The sequence below is a fragment of the Pituophis catenifer genome, unplaced genomic scaffold (genome assembly GCF_029215685.1).
Source record: "Pituophis catenifer annectens isolate HBS135680 unplaced genomic scaffold, rPitCat1.0.hap2 SCAF_2, whole genome shotgun sequence".
NCBI lineage: Eukaryota > Metazoa > Chordata > Lepidosauria > Squamata > Colubridae > Pituophis > Pituophis catenifer.
In genome coordinates, this window is record NW_027256882.1 from 33,002,422 (window position 1) to 33,025,335 (window position 22,914).

Consider the following 22,914-nt stretch of genomic DNA (forward strand, 5'->3'; position numbering starts at 1 on the left):
AACCTTGGACCAGTGGTGGGTTGCCCCCGGTTCGGACTGGTTCACAAGAACCAGTAGTAAAACTGGCGGGACGCCCCACCCACTGCCCCAGATGTCATTGGTGATGTGCGTATGTGCACAAGCAAAGCGTGCTCCCATCCCGAACCGGTAGTAAAGGTAAGTAGAACCCACCCCTGCTTTGGACCAGTCACTCTCACTCAGCCCTAGGAAGTGGGCAATGGTAAGCCACTCCTGAATCTTTACCAAGAAAAGTCCAGAGAGCCACCAGGGGTCAACAATCTGAGGAACCTCAAAAGTGGCTTTGATATTGAGATGGGAGTCAGACACAGATGGATGCCCTTTTAACACCAGAGGAACAGAGACTGGTGAGGGGGGACGATGGAGCAGCAGTAAAAAAAATGAGAGAGCATAAGAATGACAACCGCTGGGAATTTCCCCTCAGGGAGCCGGAATGGGATCTGGATGATGATGGGGACAATATGAAGCTACAGAATTCTCAATCTTTAGTCTTCTATGGAATCCAAAATGGAGTTCCCTAAAGTAAGAATCTTGCAAAAGTATCTGAAATAAGGCAGAAAGAAAGATGAGAGTCCTGAGGACTTTTCTTGAAAGAATATACCGGGCTTTCAGGCAATACACTGATTTAGATCCTGAAGCCTCAGAAAATGATAAACATGATTTCTATAGGGGAGTCAGCAGAAGATATTAGAAGAAAGTTACAGAAAGTAGAAGGAGGTCCAGGGAAAGGCATTTGAGAATTGGTTGAGATAGCTTATAAAGTTTTTTTTTACCTCCAGAGGGTAAGAAGAAAATAAGAAAGAAATCCAGAAGGCTCCCCGAAATGCTATCTTCCTAGAAGATGCCCTTAGGCAGGAAAAGCTGTGAGGAAGGGGACACAATCCGGAAGAGGAGGGAAGTTCAGGGCATGGAAGAGGAAAGGTCCCCTTGGGACCCAACCAGTGTGTTATATGCAGGAAAGGAGGATATTGGAAGAGTGGGTGCCTGATGGCTAGAGCCATGCAAGCAGAAAAAGAAGAGGGAAGAGGCCAGGGGAAGGAAGCTATTGCTCCCCCAACCCCTGGTGGAAGTCCAAATTGGGGGATCTAAACATAAGGTGTTAATAGATACAGGAGCCGGTAGATCTGTCCTTAACAGACCTATTGTTCCTCAGACTACCTATGAGATACTTTTTGTTGGGGCTTCTGGAAAGGCTATAATGTGCCTGAAACAACAAAAGCCCAAATTGCACAGCAGGAGGTTCAAAACTTAGGATATGGCATCTCTGCAGGACAGCCGGAGACTTTTAGCCTAAGGAGGGAGGCAATCCATTAAAGCCCCCTGTTAACAGAAAACAATTGGGAGTCATGGGTTTTTGTAGAATTTCAGATTCTTAATTTTTGATTTATCATCAAGCCCCTTTATGAGGCTGTTAAAGGGGGGGATGGGAAAATCTGTGAATGGATTAGATAACGCCAACAAACATTCACACAAATAGAGAGGGAGCTTTATGGGAGCACCAGCACTGGGGGCTTCCAGACCCCACTACGCCTTTTACTCTATTTGTACAGGAATGGGAAGGCATTGCAATGAAAGTTCTCACCCAGAAATTAGGCTCTGGCATTGGGATGGCTTGGGAACAGCGGCAGCAACAGCCCTGCTAGTTGAAGAAGCTCAACAGTTAACACTATCACTCTATCCCATAGTAAAAGTCCCAAAGGGGGTTCAAGAGATTATGGAAGTAAAGGGAGCATTTTGGATGACTGGGGGGGCCGCCAAGCCAAATATCAGACCCTCTTGCTTGACTCCCCAGCCATCCAATTAGAGGTATGCAATTAGAGCTACTCATTCCAGCTACACTCTTGCCCCAGGTGAATTGCATCACGATTGTGTACAGGTGGTGGATTCAGTCTGTGCCAGTAGACCCAATCTTTGTGATCAGTCAATCCCAAGTGATGACTGTGAATGCTAGTAGCTTTATGGTAGAAGGCCAGAGAAAGGCAGGATATGCAGTGGTGACAGCATGGGAAGTTGGAGAAGTCAACCCATTGCCAGTAAACATTTCTGCCCAACTAGCTGAACTGGTCACTCTAACTAGAGCCTTACAGCTGGCTGTGCGACAAACATTAATAGCAAATATACCTTTGGAGCCTTGCGTGCCCACGGAGCCTTATGGAAGGAAAGAGGATTATTAAATGCAAGAGAATCAACCGTTAAATATAGCCCACAAATTTTAAAATTATTGGAGGCTGCTTGGCAAATAAAACAAGTAGGAGTCTTACATGTCGAGGGACATTCTAAGATTCCCCTTTACACAAAAGGAAATTGGGCTGCAGATGGAGCTGCTAAGGAAGCCTCCCTACCACACTTAGAATGAACAGCCTACCTCATTCCTATTTCTCCCTACCCACTTCTCCACTCTCTTGGACTCCCAAGGGTAGGACATGGGCCACATCAGTTGGAGGCAGGGAGAGGAAGGATGGGTGGTGGAAGGTAGAGGGCAGACCTATTCTACCAAATACACCTCAGAGGATTCATTTATAACAAATACATGCCAGCACACAATGGGGGGTCAAAGGCACTGGTAGACTAAGTGACATGCTGTGTAGTAGACAAGGGTCTCTATTCCGCAGCCTCCCAAGCTGTAGCAGTTTGTCTGATCTATGCCAGAAATAATCCAAAAGTAGCCAGGCGCCCACCCCTTAGGAGTCCAACTTAAAGGCAACTACCCAGGGACAATTTGGGAAATAGACTTCACTGAATTACCTAGAAAGCAAGCTTTTGAGTATGTTGTGGGACTAGAATGTACCTTCACAGGATGGCCTGAGGCTTTTGCTTGCAGGACTAATAGAGAGCATGAAGTAGTAAATCTCCTACTGGAAGAAATCATTCCTGGGTTTGGGCTGCCAAATAGTATATCCTTTGATTGTGACCCATATTTCACAGCTAAGGTTTCTGTGAACAGTTAAAGATCACTCGGAAGCTTTACTCAGTCTACCACCTGGCAAGTAGTCCTATAGCAGAAAAAGGTAATGACTGAAAAAAAACAACAGCTAGCTCACTTATGCCAGGAGGCTCACCTGTCCTCATCGCAAACCTTGCCACTCATGTTGTTAGGGCTTCACACTGCACCTCGACAGCGAATGGGCTTGAGCCTCTTTTGAGGCCCTTTTTGGGCGACCACATCCCTCCCTAAAGGCAGAGGAGAGGTCCATCCCACTGGTGGGCGAACTGACCTTGTACCAATATGTAACTCAACTCGCTGTGGTTATGAGTTTTCTTTCCCGTTATCTGCAAGAAAATCAATACCCCGGACTAGATCATCCAGTACATCCGTTTCAGCCTGCAGACTGGGTGCTTGTAAAGACATGGGGATTAACAACCTCCTTGGATCAGAAGTGGAAGGGACCGTTTCAAGTGCTTCTGACCACCCATGTGGCACTAAAAGTGGAAGGCCTGGCATCTTGGACAGATCACTTCCAGAGTGACGAAATACCCACCATCTGATTCTTGGACTGCACAGCCTGTGACTTCCTTAGTAGAAGAACTGGAAGTTAAGTTATTGTTCTGGAAAGAAAAGCCTCCGGAACCATCGTTGCGTGAGAGGAGAACTACCATCTCCCATAGGTCTTCTCTCAATTAGGAAATTTCCCCAAAAGGTATTTGTAGCTCCCCACACTAGAATTAGGAGAGTTAGCCAATTATTACCACTAGCTGATTGGGGTGTGTGTATGTGAAGGCTAAGATATTAAGCCAAGTAGACTTAACTACTGTCAGGATGAGACCATATGATTTGTTATGTAACTGTGCTCCTCCCACCCACCTATATTATACCCACTTTACCTGAAAGGAAGATTAGAAACCAGAGGGACCTTGAACAATCCAGAAAGTACCTGAAGAACTACCAACTCTTACTTTGTTCAGTGGGCTCTGGACCCTCAATAATGCCATGCAATGTATACAGGCAGTGGAGGAAATCCTAGCTAATGAGACTGAGGAGTTTCTTTATTGCTGCAGCGAAAGATCAAGAAGCCATTTGGAGAATGACAGTTCAGTTCAGAATAGGATGGCTCTAGATATATGGCATCCTAAGGAGGTGTGACAACAATGGACAACAATGCTGTGTGCAGATTCTGGACAAATCAGAGGAATTCCACAGCCAAACTACACACATCACAAAGATAGCTGCAACTCCTCCCCCCACCCCCCATGGACGAATGGAAAGGCTGGTGGCATTGACTGACAGGATGGTTGCCTGATTCCAACTGGTTAAGAACCGAATAATGACCCTGGCAGGCATAGTCATTGTTCTCTTAATCACCTGTTGTGCATTACAATGCCTTCTGCTTTGCCTTTCCACCTGTAAGCAAGCTACGGGATCTCCCAGTACAGGGATATTGATGTTGGGTGAATCTTGGAAAATTAAATCGTTTTCAGATTCAAAGGGGGGGGGATGGGATGATGGGCTGTCTGCTAAAATAAAGCCAGGTCATGGCACATACTTGAAAGTAAGTCAGGAAGCCTGTAATTGTGGAGTCTGTCTGGCAAGAACAAAGGCTGCTTATCCACAGGAAATATGCATGTGTAAAGCTTGTAACAATTCTGGGTAGTTAGAAAGCTTATACAAGAGTTAGGCAACTTGCAGACTTCAGCTAAAAGTTAGGAATAGAGATGGCCGGCAGCAAATCAAAGGTGCATTAGATAACTCCTGGGGCATTCATTAGCCAAGGTTTAGGAATAGGGACAGCTAGAGAGTCCAATAGAACAAATTGTAGAATTATTAGTAAAATGTTTATTAGATGATATTTCTTATTATCCCGCCTTGTCCTGCCTTCTTCTTTAGTGAAAATGTATAAAGCTTTCTTCATCCTTTGTTCTGGGCTCTCTTGGCATTTTGGCCAAGAGCCCTTTTCCTTGGGGTACCCCAATAAAAAGCAATCAAAACCTGCATCTCGTGTCTGACGTCCTTCATTGGCCTCAGCACCAGGCTCAGACCCCAATTGGGGACAACAATTAGTTAGGAACAGAATTGTTACCTAAGAGTGTCCATTAGTGTAAAATAAAGGGCAGCAAGATATAGAGAAATGTTTTCAGTGATTTTACTAGTTAGAATACAGACTTTAAAAAATTAGATAGGATTTTGCTATACAGTACTTCCCTTTAACACACTAGATGATAAAATTTTAAACTTCCTAGGTTGAAGGTTTTCCTGCAACATAAATATGGGATATTAAAAAGAGATTTAGATGTGAATGTTATGGAAATTTGGTATCTATAGTTTCCAGGCCCTAAATTTGTTTAGAAGTATTATAGTAGCCTCAGTCATATTAGTGATTCCTTCCTTCCTTCCTTCCTTCCTTCCTTCCTCCCTTCTTTCCATTGGAAGAATTTTCTGGTTCGTTCCAGCTGGCAGAAGCCGACAAAGAAAGATTTGAAGACAGCAAGCTACCAAAATGCAGGTTTTATTACAGGAAGGCAGTACAGTGACAGCAAAAGTGACTTCAGAGTTCCTGCCTTCCAAGGTGGCCTTTGGGGTCCTGAGTTGTGGTTTTATACGTTTTTCTACCCTGACGCAATGCGAGGTGAGGGTTCCTTCTTTCCTTTCCCATGTCTGTCCCTTTCTTTCCTTCCTGCCTCAAGAGCTACTTCCTTTGTCCAGTTTCTATTTTGGGGAAATAACCTGATCAAGGGGCAGGGCAGAGAGTTCCTGTGACTACGTGATTTGTATATTTTTTTTGGGGGGGGAGGTTATAATCCCTTCAGGGACAAGGGAGAGATTATTCCTATGGCTATCTGAGTTTTCTCAATGGTTTCCTCCAGGCAACATCCAGGCATCTAGGGAAAAGAAAAAGCAGCAAAAAGTGTCATTTTATTATACAGTTGTGTCCATGTCCCCTTGGGTAGCCAATTGTGACTAAGGAAGCCTCCCCCAAAGGCTCTTGAACAAAGGGGCTATAAGATGTTCTCCACCCACCAGATTCCCTTCCCCCCCATGAGTCCCCCAGTCCTAGGTTGGCCTGACACTCGTAATGGCTCTTTCTATCCATCTTTTGCCTTAAGGGAGCTCATTGGTCAAACTTGAAGATTTCCATCCAGCAAATGATCCCATTCCACATTCTACATATTCCACGTTCCACAAGGTAGTCTTTGCCCAATTGTAGAGCTTTTCCTGATCTGTTTCCTGATTGGCTGGCTGGGAAAGGGACAGTCCAGGGAAGTCTTCCTCTGCCATATATTCATATTAGAAGTTAGGTAAAGGATTATAATTTCTCCATTATCTATGAGACATCCCATCGATAGCAGCATTGGCTTTGAGGTTTTATTAAGGGTTTCTTCCATGCCAAGTTTACTCCATTCCATCCCATAAACGTTTCATTCTTCCTATTTTTTAAAAAAAGCATTTTCCCCTTTAACAAGTGGCTGGCTGAATAATAATTTTCTTTTTCCCCAGGATTTTTCAATATTTTTCCCTCTAGCAGGATTCTTGGATCAGTAATTGATTGGGGGGTCCGTCACAAAAATATTTGCTTCTCCCCAGATTTTAAAAAGCAGCACTTTTTCGTGTGGCTGTTGATAAAAATAGGATCGCCAACATCCGATGAGGGATATGAAGGAGAAGGAAGGAAGGAAGGAAGGAAGGAAGGAAGGAAGGAAGGAAGGAAGGAAGAAGAAGAAGAAGAAGAAGAAGAAGAAGAAGAAGAAGAAGAAGAAGAAGAAGAAGAAGAAGAAGAAGAAGAAGAAGAAGAAGATTATTTTGAAAACTACCCCCCCCTCCTTTGACGAACTGATTGGGCCAATAATAATTGATCCATCCTGCGAATGTTTGCTTCTCTCCAGTTTGTTGTTTATAAAACATTTTTTTCACTTTAAGAAGCCAGCCAGGCTGACCGCAAGAATAACAACAATTCATTTCGGTTTCCCGTCTGGGCAGAGCCCAAAGGCGGTCAGCTGATTTGGAGGAAAAGTAACGAAACTTAACTTTTTCTTTCTTTCTCACAGCGGAGGAGGCGGCGATGGCGGCCAAAGCGCCCTTTCAGGGTTTGCTGGAAGAAGCCACCTGCTCCATTTGCCTGGACTTTTTCCAGGACCCCGTGCTCATCCCCAAGTGCGGCCACAACTTCTGCCGTGGCTGCCTGACCCGCAGTTGGGGAACGTCGGAATTGGAGGCTTCCTGTCCCCAGTGCAGACAGACCTTCGCGCCCCGCAGCCTCCTCCGCAACAGGCAGCTGGCGCGGCTGGTGGAAGAGGCCAGGCAATGCGGCGGTCCTAGGGACGAGGAAGGAGGGAGCCTCTGCCCGAAGCACCAGGAGCCCCTCAAGCTCTTCTGTAAGGACCATCAGACCCTCATCTGTGTGGTCTGCGACCGATCCAGAGAGCACAAGGGCCACTCGGTGATCCCTGCGGAGGAGGCTTTCCAGGAATACCAGGTAGGAGTCAGCCAGGAGGAATCGCTGCAGAGGGGCATCCAGATCCTTGGTCTTCCTGGCAATCCTTGGACCAATTTACTTTTTCTGTTGTCCACAAACTGGGTTTAGCCTGGCGTAGATGCGAATTAGAACCAGACTGGAGAGGCGGCTCAAGGGACTTTTAATGATGTACTTCAGCAAAAGGGTCTCAGCAGCTAAAGGAGCCAAGACCCCTGAACGATGTAAACATTCAAAATATAGGGTTCAGATTAAGGTTCCTTGACAGGAGTTTCTCTTGATTTCTTGTCCTGGCCTACTTTACTCACATTCCTCATACATTGCGTATTTGTGCTAATTAGCTTTCTTATCAAAAGAGCTGGGTGTTTTATTATTATAATAAGAAGTTTCCAAAGTTGATGTCTATGTGTCCCCCCATTGGTTACTGGTCTTATTACACTTCTCTGCAACTTTCTGCCTCGGTCATTCCTTTAACAAACTTCCCTAATTCCAGCCTGAGACCTTCACCTCCTGCTTTATCCTGTGTGGCTGCAATTTTTTTGAAGACAGATTTACCATAGTCTTTGAATTACAACCATTCATTTAGTGACCTTCTCACAAGCAAAGTCAATTGGGAAGCCAGAATCACTTCACAACTGTGTTACTAAAAGTGAACAACTGCAGTGATTCACTTAACAACTGCAGCAAGACCTTGGAAATTTAAAAACAGAACAGGATTAAAAAAAACAAGGAATAAAAATTGACTGGTGGCCATATTTGCAAATTAGGACAAAATATAAAAAAGACAGGGAACAATATGGCATACACAGAGAAAAATTGGAATTGGATAAGATATTATTAGGACCAGGAGAAAAAATGATCACAAAAATGTATAATTTTCTGTTAAAATTTAAAATGGAAGAAGAAACTGTGAAGGAAACAATGATTAGCTGAGCAAGAAATTTTGGCTATAACATTCATTTGGATCAATGGGATAAATTATGGGAGAGAAACTATAAACTAACAATGTCAGCTGCTTACAAGGAGAATCTTTATAAGATGTTTTACCGATGGCACCTGCCACAAGCAAGATTGGCAAGGATGTTCTCAAAACAGGTCCCCGGATTGTTGGAGGTACGGCCATAGCCGAGGGACCTTCTACCATATGTGGTGGACCTGCCCTAAGATTAGGAAATTTTGGTGGAAGATAAAAACATGGCTGGAAGAGATAACTGGGTGGAGGATAGAAAAAAACCCAGAACTATTCCTCCTCGGTATTTAAGAAAAGAAAATGGAAAAAAAATTACAATATATCACTTTACACATACTAACTGCATGTAGACTTGCCATAGCACAAAATTGGAAACAACCGGATATCCCCCCAGACCAATTTATAATTTTAAAAAATTATGACTGCACAGAAATGGACAGATTATCTATGGAAAGTAAGAAAAGGGAAGACACCAAATACTATTTAATTTGGAATAGATGGTATTCCTGGATGGAGAGTAAATCTAAAATATAAGCGATATTTTGTTACGAAACCGAATTGTGAATAGAAGATACTGTAACTTAGATAAGGATGTAAGTTAAGACAGATAGAAGTAGAATTTGTGTATGGAAGTTAATGAGGATAGAGATGCCGATATAGAAAAGCTGTTACTAGTGCTTAGGTTTTGATATGTTTCTTTTTGTTTGTTTGTTTTTGCTGTGTGTTATAGTTTTTTATTTTTTATTCTTTTCTATTTTTTGTACTGTATATTTTAATCTTTGAAAATTTAATAAATATTATTTTTTAAAAAAAAACAACTGCAGCAAGAACATCACTTAACTGTCTTGCTTAGCAAGGGAAATTGCTTGTAGGGCGAAATAGGCTCCCTTTGCCAGCTCCCTTTCCACATTTGCTCTAGAACAAAATTATCATTCTTCCAAAGTCTTGACTGCAGTTCCCGAAAAACACTCCTGCTGGATCAGGCCAAACGTTCATTTCTCAGTGATGCTTCTGGATGACTGCAACCAGGAGACTCAGGCAGCTCACTTTAATGCCATTACAGGTAGTCCTTGACCTAAAACCATTCGTTTAGCGACTATTCAAAGTTACGACGACAATAAAAAAAGTGACATAATGTTTTTCACCCTTATGATCATTGCAGCATTCTGTGGTCACATGATCAAAATTTGGACGCTTGCCAACTAACATGTATTTATGATGATTGCATATATCTTCTAACTGGGTCTTCCCTCCGATGTAATCCTTTACGGAAAAGAAACTCAAAACTTGTATTTTTCAGATCGAGGTGGAGGATTGCCTGAAGGCTCAGAAGAAGGAGAAAGAAAAAATAGCTACATACAAAAGAGACACAGAGCAAACAGTGCAGGAGATGCTTGTAAGTATTGATCCAAGGGTGAAGAGCTTCTGAACTAATAGGAAGGAAAACACCATCTGCCATCTTTGATAATAGGCAGCCTGTCTTTTAGTACAAATTCTGACTTAAATGAAATTCAAGTTAAAGACGGTGTTAGGGCACAGAACTTGGTCTTAACGTGGGGACTAAGATGTCACCATTGGCTGAATGAGTCACGGTTGGGTTAAGTGCCCCTATCCCATGAGCCGTGTTTTATACAATGGGTTTGTTTTGTTTAATAAATTAATGCAAACCATTTTTCCTCCTATTGAAAAAATTGTGAACTCAAACATTTTTCTATCTCTTTTTTTGGAATCCCTGATTGCCAAGAAGATTTTCATTACAGGTCATTAAACTAGAGCCTTTAAAAAAAAAACCCGCTTTTTCCCCCCTACGCTTTTTAATATCAAATCGGTTTTTTGTCTCCTTCGGATATTCTCCCACCTCATTTCTGGATTCTTCAAGGAATCTGTTTAATTATTATAACAATTAAAATAAAAGTAAAAATAATTAAGTAAAATAATAAAAATAAAAATATGCCTTTTGCTTTTTCTCTTTCTTGTTCTAGGACCTCATCAAAAAAGTGAAAGAAAATGTAGTGGCTGAATTCATAGAGCTACAACTCTGGTTAGAAGCACAGGAGAAGCTTCTATTGACTCAAATGGAAGAAACGGAGAAGGATATTATGGCAAGAAAGGAGGAGGGTTTGGCCAAGCACATGGAGGAACTGGGCTCTCTTGACCATCTCATCCAGGAGATAGAAGAGAAGCTTCAGCAGCCAGCCAGCAAACTCTTACAGGTCAGTCAGGAAGTTGAGATCATAGAATCCTAGGGCTGGAAGGGACCTTGGAGGTCTTCTGGTCCAATCTTCTACCCAAGGCAGGAGACCTTATAACCATCCCCCAAAAATGGTTGTCCAAACTATTATTGGAATCCTCCAGTGATGGAGCACCCAAAACTCAGAGAGGCAGGCTGTTCCACTGATAAATACTTCTCACTGTCAGGAAATTCTTCCTTATTTTAGCTTGCAACTCCAGGTGAGCTTCCACCCCTTTTCCCTATGAGAGCCCTGCAAGTGTTGGAAGATGGCGGTAGTGTCTCCCCTAAGCCTTTTCTTCCTTAGGCTAAGCATACCGAGTTCCCTTAGCCATTCATTGTACGGTTTGGCTTCCTGGCCTCTTACCATCTTCATTGCTCCTCTCTGCATTCTTTAGCCTCTCCACAGAATACTCTTTTTGACTCTTTCCTTTTTTTTCTTTCATAAATTTAATCAAAATTATAATAGTGAAAAGTACCAATGGAAATAAAGAAAATAGGGAAATGGAGAAGGAAAAGAATGGGAAAGATGTGTAGGATAAAGGAAAAAGAAAAGAAAGTCTCTCAACTTTTTTTCTGCACAGTAAAATACAAAATAAAATTACAGCCTCAACGTTTTAATTTTGCATATTTAGTAATTATTAGCCATGTCTATGAAAACAGATTAGTCTAATAAGCAAAACCAAGCATCAAGAATTCATCTTTTTCTATCTCGAGCACAAAGTTTAGAAGCAGCTTCCAAGAAGCAGCAGTTTAGAAACAACAGGTTATATCGAATTAAAGCAGTCAATTTTTTCATTTTTTCTAGCTCCATCACTTTTTCCATCCATTTTTCTCTTGTGGGGATTGATATATATGTCCATGTCTGCATGTAGGATTCTGGCTGCATTCGGTCAAGTTGAAAATCTTTTTTTCAACTCTTCGTAAACTTTTTGACTCTTTCTATGGAAAGGAGACTGGAAGGTATGAAGACTACAGGTAGTCCTTAACATATCAGTACACTTGGACTCGAAATTTCTGTTGCTGACGGAAACAGTTGTTAAGTTAATTTTGCCCCATTTTACGACTTTTCTTGCCGCTGTTGTTAAGTGAATCTCTCCAGTGGTTAAGTTAATAACACGTTTGTTAAATGAATCCGGCTTCCGCATTGACTTTGCTTGTCAGAAGGACACTAATGGTGATCACATGACCCCAGGAGGCTGCAACCGTCATAAATATGAATCGGTTGCCAAGTGGCTGAATTTTGATCATGTGACCATGGGGATGCTGCAAGAGTCTTTTTTTAAAAAAAAAAAAAGTTTATTTATAACACAGTAAAACAATACAAGACATACAACACTTATATACAAGACTCTTTTTACAGCTTTTTCATAGTGGTCCTTCCTTATTATTTACTATTTCCACCAATTTTACTTCATCTTATTCCAAATTACTATCTGTCCCCATCATTTCATTTACAATATATTTCTCTTTTTCATTTCAATCACTAAATTGTATTTTACCAATTTTCCCCATTATTTTTGGACATTTCTTGATCTCCCCCTTATTTTTTCTTCTTCATTTTTCCTTTCCTCCAACCACTCATACCATCTATACCAAATTTTATAGTATTCTGTATCCTCTTTTTCTGCAAGAGCCTTAAGTGTGAAAAATGATCATAAATATTTTTTTTCAGTGCTGTGGTAACTTTGAATGGTCACTAAATGAACTGTTTGGTCAAGGACTACCTGTAATGGCTAATATTAGGGATACATAATGTAATTCAGAAAAAGCAGGAATTCAAAGTTCTGGTCAATTGTCCATATATTCTTCACGATTTTAAGAATGCCTGCTTTGGGTTCCTATCCCATATTGGGGGAAGTGGTGGTGGGTATTCTTTGTAGGGTCTCCCCCTCCCCTTAAATCTCCAGGCCAAGGAAAAACCCAACACTGATCACCTTCTCCAAAGTATTATCACCACCTGGATTTTCCAAAGTGCCTTCATTCTGGAAGCATAAATGCAGGGGATTTTTTTAATCCTATTGATACACTATTTTGTTTTTCATATAGTCTTTTCTTTTTGCTATCATGTTTTACATATAAATATATATCTTCTGTAATTGTGTTGGATTCAACCGGGGTCTAATTTTTCTTAGACAAAAAAGTAAAAACAATACCACTCTAAAAGAGGGGGGGAAAGAGCAATGGATTTTTTTAAAAAATGGAAGTATTTTATATGTCTGTTAGTGTCTGGTTGTACAGACATTTCACTTATGTATTTTGTGACTGTAAGAATTTAATTTTCTGCCTAGGAAATGGCTCCTTTCAGTGCTTCCTCTCTTTATTTTTTAGGACATTGGAAACATCTTGAAGAAGTAAGTAAATCCACTCTTTTCTTTACAGATTCAGAGATCAGCAGCTCCTCCAGCAGTTTTCCTATTTTGGAAAGGTCTTTCTTTATTTCGCAGTATTTTATTGTAAAGACAACGTACTGTATTTCAGGGCTTTTTAGGCATTTCCTCAGACAACCTCAACACAATATAATTAGCAATATTTGATACGATCAATTATTATGTTCGGTTGCCAAGCACCCGAATTGTGAATACAGGGACACTGTGAAAGTGGGAAAATGGTTGTAAGTCAGTTTTTTGAGAGCTATTGTAACTGGTTGCTAACAAATAGTCATAAATTGATGGTTACTTGTAACTGAATTTGTCTCTATTAAATTACATTGCATTAGTTTAATCCAGTGGTTCCCAAACTTTTTCAGTCCACCACCCCCTTGGTGCTACAAACTCATCCTCAGTGCCCCCCACCCCCACCCCTTATAAATAGCATTGTTCGGAATAGCGGTTTGCACGACCCACTAAGGAAGATAGTAACAGTAAAATACAAAACTGTAACAATTAATTGCACATTTATTCAAAATCCAATTTAAAAATCTTTTGTTAATTCAACAAAATTGTTGAACATGATCCAGTGATACCAGGTTTTCAAAGTCTGATAATCATTTATCAAGAACCTTAGCAACTACTAACTTAGTAAACTCAGTAAAATTTAGTAACTACTTCACTGTTCAGTAAATTCTTAATGTGATGGATGGGCTTGATGAAGTGATACCAGTTTCCCAATGTCTAGTTTTAAGCCACTTAGCAGGAGTCTTAAATCACGACGTTCAGTAATCTGGAGTCGATTTCTCTGCTTGGATGACCACACTGAAACCACGTTCCACCAAATATGATGTTGGAAATGAAACAAGGAGCTTCTTAACTACTGTCCCTAGTGCAGGATAGCGATCAGAAATTTCCTTCTGTAATCAAAACTCTTGGTACAATTTCTTAAACTTTGGCTTCAGCTCAATGTCATTTTGCAACTCTATGAGTTGATCCTCCACTACCCCATCTTCCTCAGTATCTGAAAATGGATATATCACCCAATCTGGAATTTCCATCAAAAGAAGATCCTGATATTGCTCAGACATATCTTTATGCAGAATGTCCAAATGGTCACAAAAAACGTGCAGATCATCATCTTGTATCCCACCTTTCTCTTCTAGCTCGGACAAGCTCGGAAATTGGTATAGCTCGCGATGGCCTATATTGCGCTTGAATAGAGTTAACTTTGAAATAAACGTAGAGATGAGATCAGATTTGGCCTTAATAAGATTGACCTCATTTCCTTGCAACTGCAAATTCCCTTCATTGAACTTTGCAAACAGTTCTGATAAATAAGCAATGTCATGCTTGATCTCTTTGAGTTCATCACTAAAGTAATGACTGATGGCCACCGAATGTCTTCACCTCTGCAGAATCTCAAAGATTTCTGAGACCAGTGTTGAATACTTAATTTCAGTAGTGACCAATCCCAGTCTTAAAATGAGTTTAGAATCAGTGGGAGTCACTGCTAACAATGAACTCCTAGCTACTGATAATGAGTCCAGTCCTGCCTTCCTTTTCCTTCTGTCCACGTTTTGCAAGTACTTTTTCCAGGCATATGTTTTATTCTACCGGATACAAACCATTATTCTTAGGGAAAAAATTGCTCTTCCAAGCAATTTTAAAAGACACTGTCAGAATGACTCTGCTCTCAGCCCCACTTGTGGCTCCTTGAAAAGCACCCCCCCACGCTCCAACACCTGAGGAGACAGGGTTGGGCTGCAGGTGTCTAGAATTAAAACGTGGTTCAAATCCCTAGTATAGTCCTTCTGCGTGAGAAGGGGGTTGCTAGATGACCTCCAAGGTCCCTTCCAACTCTTACTAATACTGGCCCTGGCTTTCCTGGTGGAACAGCGGCAGCAGCAACGACAGCAGCAACAGCCCCCTCCCCCACAGCAGCCCACCTGGATCCTCAGCAGGGGGGTAGCAGGCCACCCCGGGAAGGCCTCTGGTGATATCGGGGTCTGTAGCAAAGCTCCCGATTTCTCCAAATGCCTCTTTCTTACCGTTGTACAGGGACGGGCTGCGGTGCGCAAATTTCAAAAGTTCTTGTGCCGCCACCTGCAGCGCTTGCTTGGAGCTGGTTTGGAAAGGGGAAAAACGCAGCCGAATTAGGCAAGACACCCCCCTCCCCAGATCCCTCCAAATGGGTCTCCCTTCGGTAGCCTCCCTGCTGAAAAGCTTTCCTGCTTCTCTTCTACCTGCATTCTGTTACCGGCTCTGCACCCAGGTAGCGGCCGGTGGCCCCGGGTAGCAGCGTCTTGTTGGTCTTGGGGGTGTGTGTGTGTGGAGAGCCAGTAACATATGCAGGTAGAGAAGCAGGAAATGCTTTTGGCACCCCCAGCTCATTCGCTGCAAGAAAGAACGGGCACTCGGAAGAGTGGGCTCCGTTTGGGTGGGTGATCACTGTTGGGTCGCGTAGTTCAGGGGGGAGGCTACCGAAGGGTGACCAGTTTGGAGGGATCTGGGTGGTGGTGGGGGGGTGTCCCGCCTAATTCGGCTGCGTTTTTTCTCTTCCCAAACCAACTCCAAGCAAGTGCTGCAGGTGGCCCATCCCCTTACCACAGTAAGAAAGAGGCATTTGTTGAAATCGGGAGCTTTGCTGCCAACCCTGATGTCACCAGAGGCCTTCCCAGAATGGCTAGTATGCAGCCAGCCAGTCAGGCAGGCCTGCCCCCCCCCACCCCGCGTGGCAGCTTACCTTGATCCTGGGCAGCATGGCACTGGCGGCAGCCAGCCAGGCCTGCTGTCCTCCCCAGGCCTCCCCCCTCCCCCACAGCCCTCCTCCTTCCTGGGCAGCACGTCACTGGTGGCAGCAGCCAGCCAGGCATGCTGCCCCCAGCTCCTCCCCCCATCCGCGGCAGCCTACCTGCAACTTACCAAAAGTTAGGAAGGCAACGGCAGTCAAGCGGGCGAGGAGCAGAGCAGCTGGGCCTGGGTCGAGTGGTTTGGGCAACCAGTGACCGATAGCAAGCAAGGAGAGCAATAAGAGAGCATCCAAGAGTTCAGCCTCACACGCGCCCTGGGAAACACACTTTCAGTTTCTGATGCACACATGTGCACTGGCCAGCTAGTCTGATGATCTGAGCTTTGGGCTGTGAACCCCCGTTGCCTCTTAGCGCCCCCTAATTCATCCCGCCCACTTTGGGAACCACTGGTTTAATCTATGAATATCAGTTTGAGTGTTATATCCATCTTCTAATTGTTTATCTATCTCACCCATATTAGTCATCAGTCATTTGGTCAGATATAATCCTGTCAGTGTATAAGAAATTATGAGCTGGAATAGCCATAACAACAAGACAACCAATGGGAACTGTTTGGTGACTAACAAACAGGATCTATTGTGAGCCATGGGAGATGGCTCGGAGCCTGGGCAGGGCTTAGCTTGACTGATTTGTATATATATAAGAGTTACTTTGTCCTTGCAATGTAGCTTCTGTGTTTCTGAGTTCTGGTTATTCTGGTCCTGGCTTCTACATACAATGGGTATTGTATACATGCATCATGCTCTATATTATTGTATATAAAGAAGTTTCTTCTATAAATGAATCCTGCTGAATTATTTACTTGGGTGCTGGTTGGATTGCTGCAAACTCTGACAAATCCATTGTTTTGGCCAAGAGATTCACAAGAATTTTGAAGAGTAGGGAGTCCAAAACTGGAACTTAGTTGCCTCTACTAGATCTCTTGTTTAAGTTGATGAAGGTAGATGAGTGCAGTTCTGGATCAGGATCCACTGAGTCGCACATAGTGCCCATATTTGAATAACTAGCCAGAGAAATGACTGAAGCCTGGGAAACAGGGCCCTTGTCAGTCAACAGGAGTGCTGATTTCCCACCATCTTACCAGGTACTTAGGATCTGAGGACAGGCAACACAAGAAAACGACAATCAATGACTTCATAGCTGTCCATCAACACCCCACTTAACAACTAAAAGCCACACACAACCAGGCACCACATAAATACAAGGATTCGAACAGCCCAATGCACACATTCTGGAGAGAGTGTTCCAATATTTGAGGGTCTGTCACAGAGAGAAGGGGGTCAATCTGTTTTTCCAAAGCACCTGAAGGCCAGGCAAGGAATAATGGATGGAAACTGATCAAGGAGAGATTCAACTTAGAAATAAGGAGAAATTTTCTGACTGAGGAGAATCAACCAATGAAACAGCTTCCCTCCAGAAGTAGTGGGAGCTTCATCACTGGAAGTTTTCAAGAAGAGGCCGGACTGCCATCTGTCAGAAACAATGTGGGGTCTCCTGCTTGGGTGGTTGGGGGGGATGCTGGACTAGATGACCCCCAAGGTCCCTTCCAACTCTGTTATTCTGTTATTTTGTCTTGCCAGGTACCAGGCAAAGGAAACGTATGAGAATCCGGTGGATTTACTTCTAGAGCAAAAGTGGACAATTCGGGATTACAGTGATATGACTGAGCTTCTGAAAAGTGCCATGAAAAAATTGAGAGGTAAAAAACAGCCGCTGGAGTTTTAAGCTAGATGACATTTTGAGCATCCAAGAGAGATTCTGGGTCAGTGTCACATGGATCAAAGAGGGATCGATTTCAGGATCAGTGTCTTAATTAGGATTGTAAATGGAGACTACCTGTAGTCTTCGTAGCCCAAATCAGTGGTGGGTTCCTACCGGTTCGCTCTGGATCTTGCAAACTGGTAGTAGCGGTGGCGGGAGGCTCCGCCCATCCACCTGGACATCATCACAGACACTCTGCGCACGCACGCACATTGTGAACCGGTAACGAAGGTAAGTGGAACCCACCCCTGGCCCAAATCCATATGCCCTGATCACTGGGGAAGCAGAATAAGTTTCCACTAAGTATAATGGAATACATACAGGTAGTTCTTGACTTACGACCTCCGTTGAGCTGAAAATTTCTGTGGCTAAGCAAGGCAGTTGTTAAGTGATCTGTGCCCCATTTTAGGAACTTTTTTGCCACAGTTATTCAGAAAATCATGGCAGTTAAATGAATCGTGGTTGATAAATGAATCTGGATTCATGCATTGATTTTGCGTGTCAGAAGCTCCCCAGGAAGGTTGAAGAGGACAATCCCAGAATCATGAGATGCTGCAACCATTGTAAATACAAGCTGGTTCCCAAGTGCCCAAATTTTGATCACGGGAATGGGGAGGCTGCAACAGTCATAAGTGTGAGAACCGATCATAAAGCTCCTTTGTCAGTGCTGCTATAACGTCACTAAAAAAATAGTTGTAAATTGAGGACTACCTGTATATGGAATTTATTTATTTATTTTTATTATTTATTAGTCCAATTTATATGCCGCCCTTCTCCGTAGGCTCAGGGTGGCTTACAATGCATTATAGCAATAGCCTGCATACTTTTTTGAATATACCTGCTTATTAGGGCTTTCGTCCCCCCCCCCCAAGCGGTGTTGTTCTATACAAAGTTGGCTTATTGGCCCCACAATCCGGGTCCTCAATTTACCTACCTCGAAAGGATGGAAGGCTGAGTCAACCTTGAGCCTGGTGAGATTTGAACTTGCACTAATTGTAGGCAGCTGGCAGCTAAGTGCTAGCACTTAATAGCACTTTAGTCCGCTGCACCACTGAGGTGCATATATAGTAGAATATATTTATACCTGATGGAATATATATAGCCACCAATGACATTCTGGCTTGTAGCTTTCCCTATTCCTTATTTCCTGATCTGAGGCCAAGGAAAGCAAGCCAGGGAATCTGAGGGAGGCCCTTCTGTTGCTCCAATTCCAGGGATGAGATGCTGAATTCCTCCCTTTTCTTCCCCAGATACTCTGGAAAGTGGACTTCAACTACAGGAAGGTAAATATGAGTTATAGGAATTGGATTTCCGTGCTATTTTAAGCTCTGATGCAGTAACTTTAAGAGAAACATAATAGATCAAAAAGAAAAATATAGGAGTAAATACTATATAAGACTATGATGATCCAGTAAACTTTAATGATTATATGATTTATGAACTATTACTTGCCATTTATGTGTACAATATTAGCTAATGCAGTGGAGAAAAATTCCTTGTGTGACTGATCACATTTGGCCAAATCAAGCAGTTGTTCTGTTCTGTTCTGTTCTGTTCTACTCCTCTACTCCTGCTCCACTCTGTTCCATTCTATACATACCATATTTTTTGGAGTGTAAGACGAACCTTTCCCCCCCTAAAAGTGGCTGAAAATTTGGGTGCAACTTATACTCCGTATGTAGCTTTTTGGAAGCTTTTTTCAGCCCCACCGAGGCACTAATGAAGCACTAGCAAGCAATCTTCCCAGCTTTGCCTGCTCCCTCAACTCCCTGAGTGAAGCGTTCTCCCTGCTTTGCTCCGACTCTCAGCTGTTCTTTAGAAGCTTTTTTCAGCCCTAACCAGGTACCAGCCGAGTGAAGCTTTGCCTGCTTTTCTCATTGCTGCTTCCTTTCAGCTGTGCCTTAGAAGCCGTTTTTTATCCCCAAGCAGGGGATAAAAAACCAGCAAATTAATGTGCAGAAGCTGACCAGACTAAGGATGATAGCCAGATGAATACCTGGTAGGCAGATTTTTTTTCCCTATTTTCCTTCCCCAAAACTAAGCTGTGTCTTATACTCCGGTGCATCTTATACTCTGAAAAATACGGTAATCTAAAAAACTGAAGTCAATCTTGGTGTAGAATGAAATACCTGGACAAATGGGAAAATATGACCTGGGAGTGAAAGGAATCTTGAATTCCTACCAAGCTAATAACACCCTCTTGATTTTAATGCCTGACTATAAGCTGGTGAGAGACCAGGTCTTTGGGAGCAGAAATTAGGTCCTTTGCGTCAAAGCAAATAGCAAAGTTGGAGCATCAGGGTTGCCTCCACTCTGTGGGCCATCAGACTGGTGAAAGCAGAGGTTTCCTGTATAAGATCCTCCCCTTTTGTACATCCCTGTGATACCCTGATGCTCGTAGAGAAAAAGACGGAGCCTCCTCACATCCCATCATGTGTCCTAAGTTACCTCTGGGGGATCCTTCTGACTTTTCCCAGTTCAGAATTGAAACATGGCAGCCTCTTGCTCTGCCTGATCTTCTGGAAGAGGTGGAGCGCTATGAAGGGTTTGAAGGATTTGGCCATTGTGAGACTTGTGGACTTCAGTTACCAGAATTCCCCATCCAGGATGGCAAAGCTGGACGGTAATCAGCAGAGTGTTGGCCACATGGGAGACTAGAGACTAGGGGAATTGACCAGTGGAGCCAAGAGATGAAGAGCTGAGGGGAGGAGCCAAAAGCTGTACAGGTAGTCAACGTATCCTGAAGGTGTGCAGCTTAGTAGCAGCTGAAGGGGAGGCAGATGGACTGGAAGATGGCGAAGGCAACCTAAGTGAATGGAAGGAGAAGGCCAGAGGAGCGCTGAAGAGGCCGGCAGTTAACAGAGGATGGGACTAAGACAGTGGGAGAGCCCGAGTGCTTGGAGAAAAGGGAGCAGAGGGACCTGGACAATAGCAGCCCCATCAGCCATTGGAATTCTGTTAGTTGAAGTCTACAAGTCTTACAGTTGCCAAAGTTGGAGGACTCTTGACCAGGCAATGCTTAGGTGTTGTTTAAAAAAACAATGAGTCTTCCAGTCCTGGAGGGGGTGTTTGGAAGCTGAACTCCATTCACACAAGAGGGTTAAACTCTTGAGGGTGAAGATACAAACCAAGCTCTTGTTTTTTTCCTTCCTTCTTCCCTTCCCCCTTACAGAGAATGTAACTCTGGATCCAGACACAGCCAATCCTGGCCGCCTTGAAGTCTCCCAAGATCTAAAAAGCGTCGAAGGAGTTAAGACAGTTAAAGGAAAATATCTTTTCTCAGACCCCATGAGATTTGTATATCGTCCTTGTGTCCTTGGCTGTCAGAAGTTCTCAACAGGGAGACATTTCTGGGAAGTTATGGTAGGAGGTAAAAGAGGATGGGGTGTTGGGGTTGCCAAAAAGCCAGTGAACATAAGAAATCTTGATGAGGAGACCATGTTCTGGCAGTTTCAGAAATGGGGAGGAAAATACTCAGCCGTATCTCCGTCAAAACTCTATGACCTGGTCCTGACTGAGGAGCTCACGAGGATCCGCATCTCTCTCAACTGCGAAGTGGGACAAGTGAGGTTTTTTGATGCCAGCACAGCAACTCTGATCCATACATTCTCAGATGCTTCCTTGGTTGGAGAGACCCTTCTGCCCTCTTTCTGTTTGTTCGAAGGCACCTGCATGACACTCCCCTAAAAGAAGAGATAACCATAAACAAAAATTTGGAAAACTCCCTATTTGCCAAGCAGGGATCTCCAAAAGCCTTTAACGCAGAGATTCCTTAGCTTTTTGCTACTTCAGCTTCCTTTATTGTTCTATGCCACCCTGGTCAGTCAATCAGTCATTATAAAGGAATAACCTGATCATCATTTCTATTTGTCTGGATGAAAAAAAAAATAAAGTGTCCTAGAATCTTTATTGGCTTTAGCATCATGTGTTCAGGTGCATCAGTATTAAAGATACCTTACAGCTAAGCCTGTCAGCCATGATTTTATATGTCTGTCACAGCTCTTCATCCCATTTATGGATCACGCTTGTTTGTTTCGTATTAGTTGCAATCAATGATTGTGTAGGTGTCCATAACTCCATATATTCTATAATCATCCCCTTCTTTTTTTTCTTTCCTTCCCCCTTTTTTCCTCCCGTTTCCTTTTAACACATAATTGTCATAATCCAAGGAACCCTAGCAGGGCTTCAGCAAGTATTACACTCGATATAAGCTTTATAGCCTCACAGGTATAGGAGGAGGAAGATGCGTTGGATATGTTTGCCACCTTGAGTTATTTGTAAAAATAATAAAGGAGAGATAAAAATAAATAAGGGGAGTGAAACTTAACTGATATGGTGACTTTGAATGCTGACAGCAGATCTCTGGAACCCCTCAAAGCATCTAAAGAACTGAAGATTGACAAGTTGCTGTTGGCAAAGGAGCAAAGGAGTAATCCTAATGAACATACCTAATACAGGTAGTCCTGGACTTACAATTGAGCCCCAAATTTCTGCTCCCAAGTGAGACAGCAGTTAAGTGAGCTTTGCCCCATTTTAACTCTCACGGGGGAAGAAGGGAATGAAAAGGAGGAGGTTTTGGCAGGAAAAAGGAGGGGAGCAGTGGATAGAGAGAGAGGGAGAGAGGGATAGGTGGGTCTCTTTGGGGGCAAACCTGAGGGAGAAGGGAGAGAAGGGAAGTGGGGCCTCCTGGCTCACCTGGCCTCCACCCCACCAAGTGAGGGGGGGAAGCGACACTTGAGGACGGGTTGAGGAAAGGGAGAGAAAGGAGTGGGGGGAAAAGGAGGGAAAAGTGTGTGAGGAAAGGTTGAGGAAGGAGGAGGAGGAAGGAGATGGAGAGAAAGGGAGGCAGGCAGGGGAATCACGGGAGGAGCAGAGGCAGTGGCAGGAGAGACCAGCAAGCAGGAGGGGGCGGGGGAGAGAGGAGAGAGAGAAGAACTGGCTGAATAGCCATCTGACCCCCACCCAACCATGTGAGGGAGCTGAGTGGAGTGGCAGCCACAAGGCATGGACTGTACCAGGGGAAGGCGCCTGGATGGTTGGAAAAGAAGGCAAGGGGAATCTATCACATGACTCGGGGACCCTGCAACCGTCATAAATATGAGCCAATAGCCAAGCGACTGAATTTTGATCAAGTAATCATGAGGATGCTGAATGGTCATAAGTGTGAAACACTCTCATAAAGCACTTTTTAATGCCTATATACATTAAAAATGAGAAATGTTAAAATGCTTATTATTTGACTTCACATATTTCAAATTGAGAGCCACTGATCTAGCCCAACAGACTATCGAAAGGGATGGGGATTACGGCCACGGTATCCCAAGGCATGTCAACAAACTCAAGATGGCAG

The 22,914-nt window shown here is 43.3% G+C and overlaps 1 protein-coding gene across 1 annotated transcript; it reads left to right on the forward strand.

The window, feature by feature from the left end:
- Positions 1 to 7,001: 7,001 nt before the first annotated feature.
- LOC139309324 (zinc finger protein RFP-like) lies at positions 7,002 to 21,473 on the forward strand. The gene is made up of 7 exons (XM_070933380.1): positions 7,002 to 7,424; positions 9,692 to 9,787; positions 10,374 to 10,604; positions 12,953 to 12,975; positions 17,384 to 17,502; positions 18,815 to 18,847; positions 20,737 to 21,473. The coding sequence occupies exons 1-7, from the start codon at positions 7,011 to 7,013 to the stop codon at positions 21,249 to 21,251; spliced, it is 1,431 nt and encodes a 476-aa protein (XP_070789481.1). The 5' UTR covers positions 7,002 to 7,010; the 3' UTR covers positions 21,252 to 21,473.
- Positions 21,474 to 22,914: the final 1,441 nt, after the last annotated feature.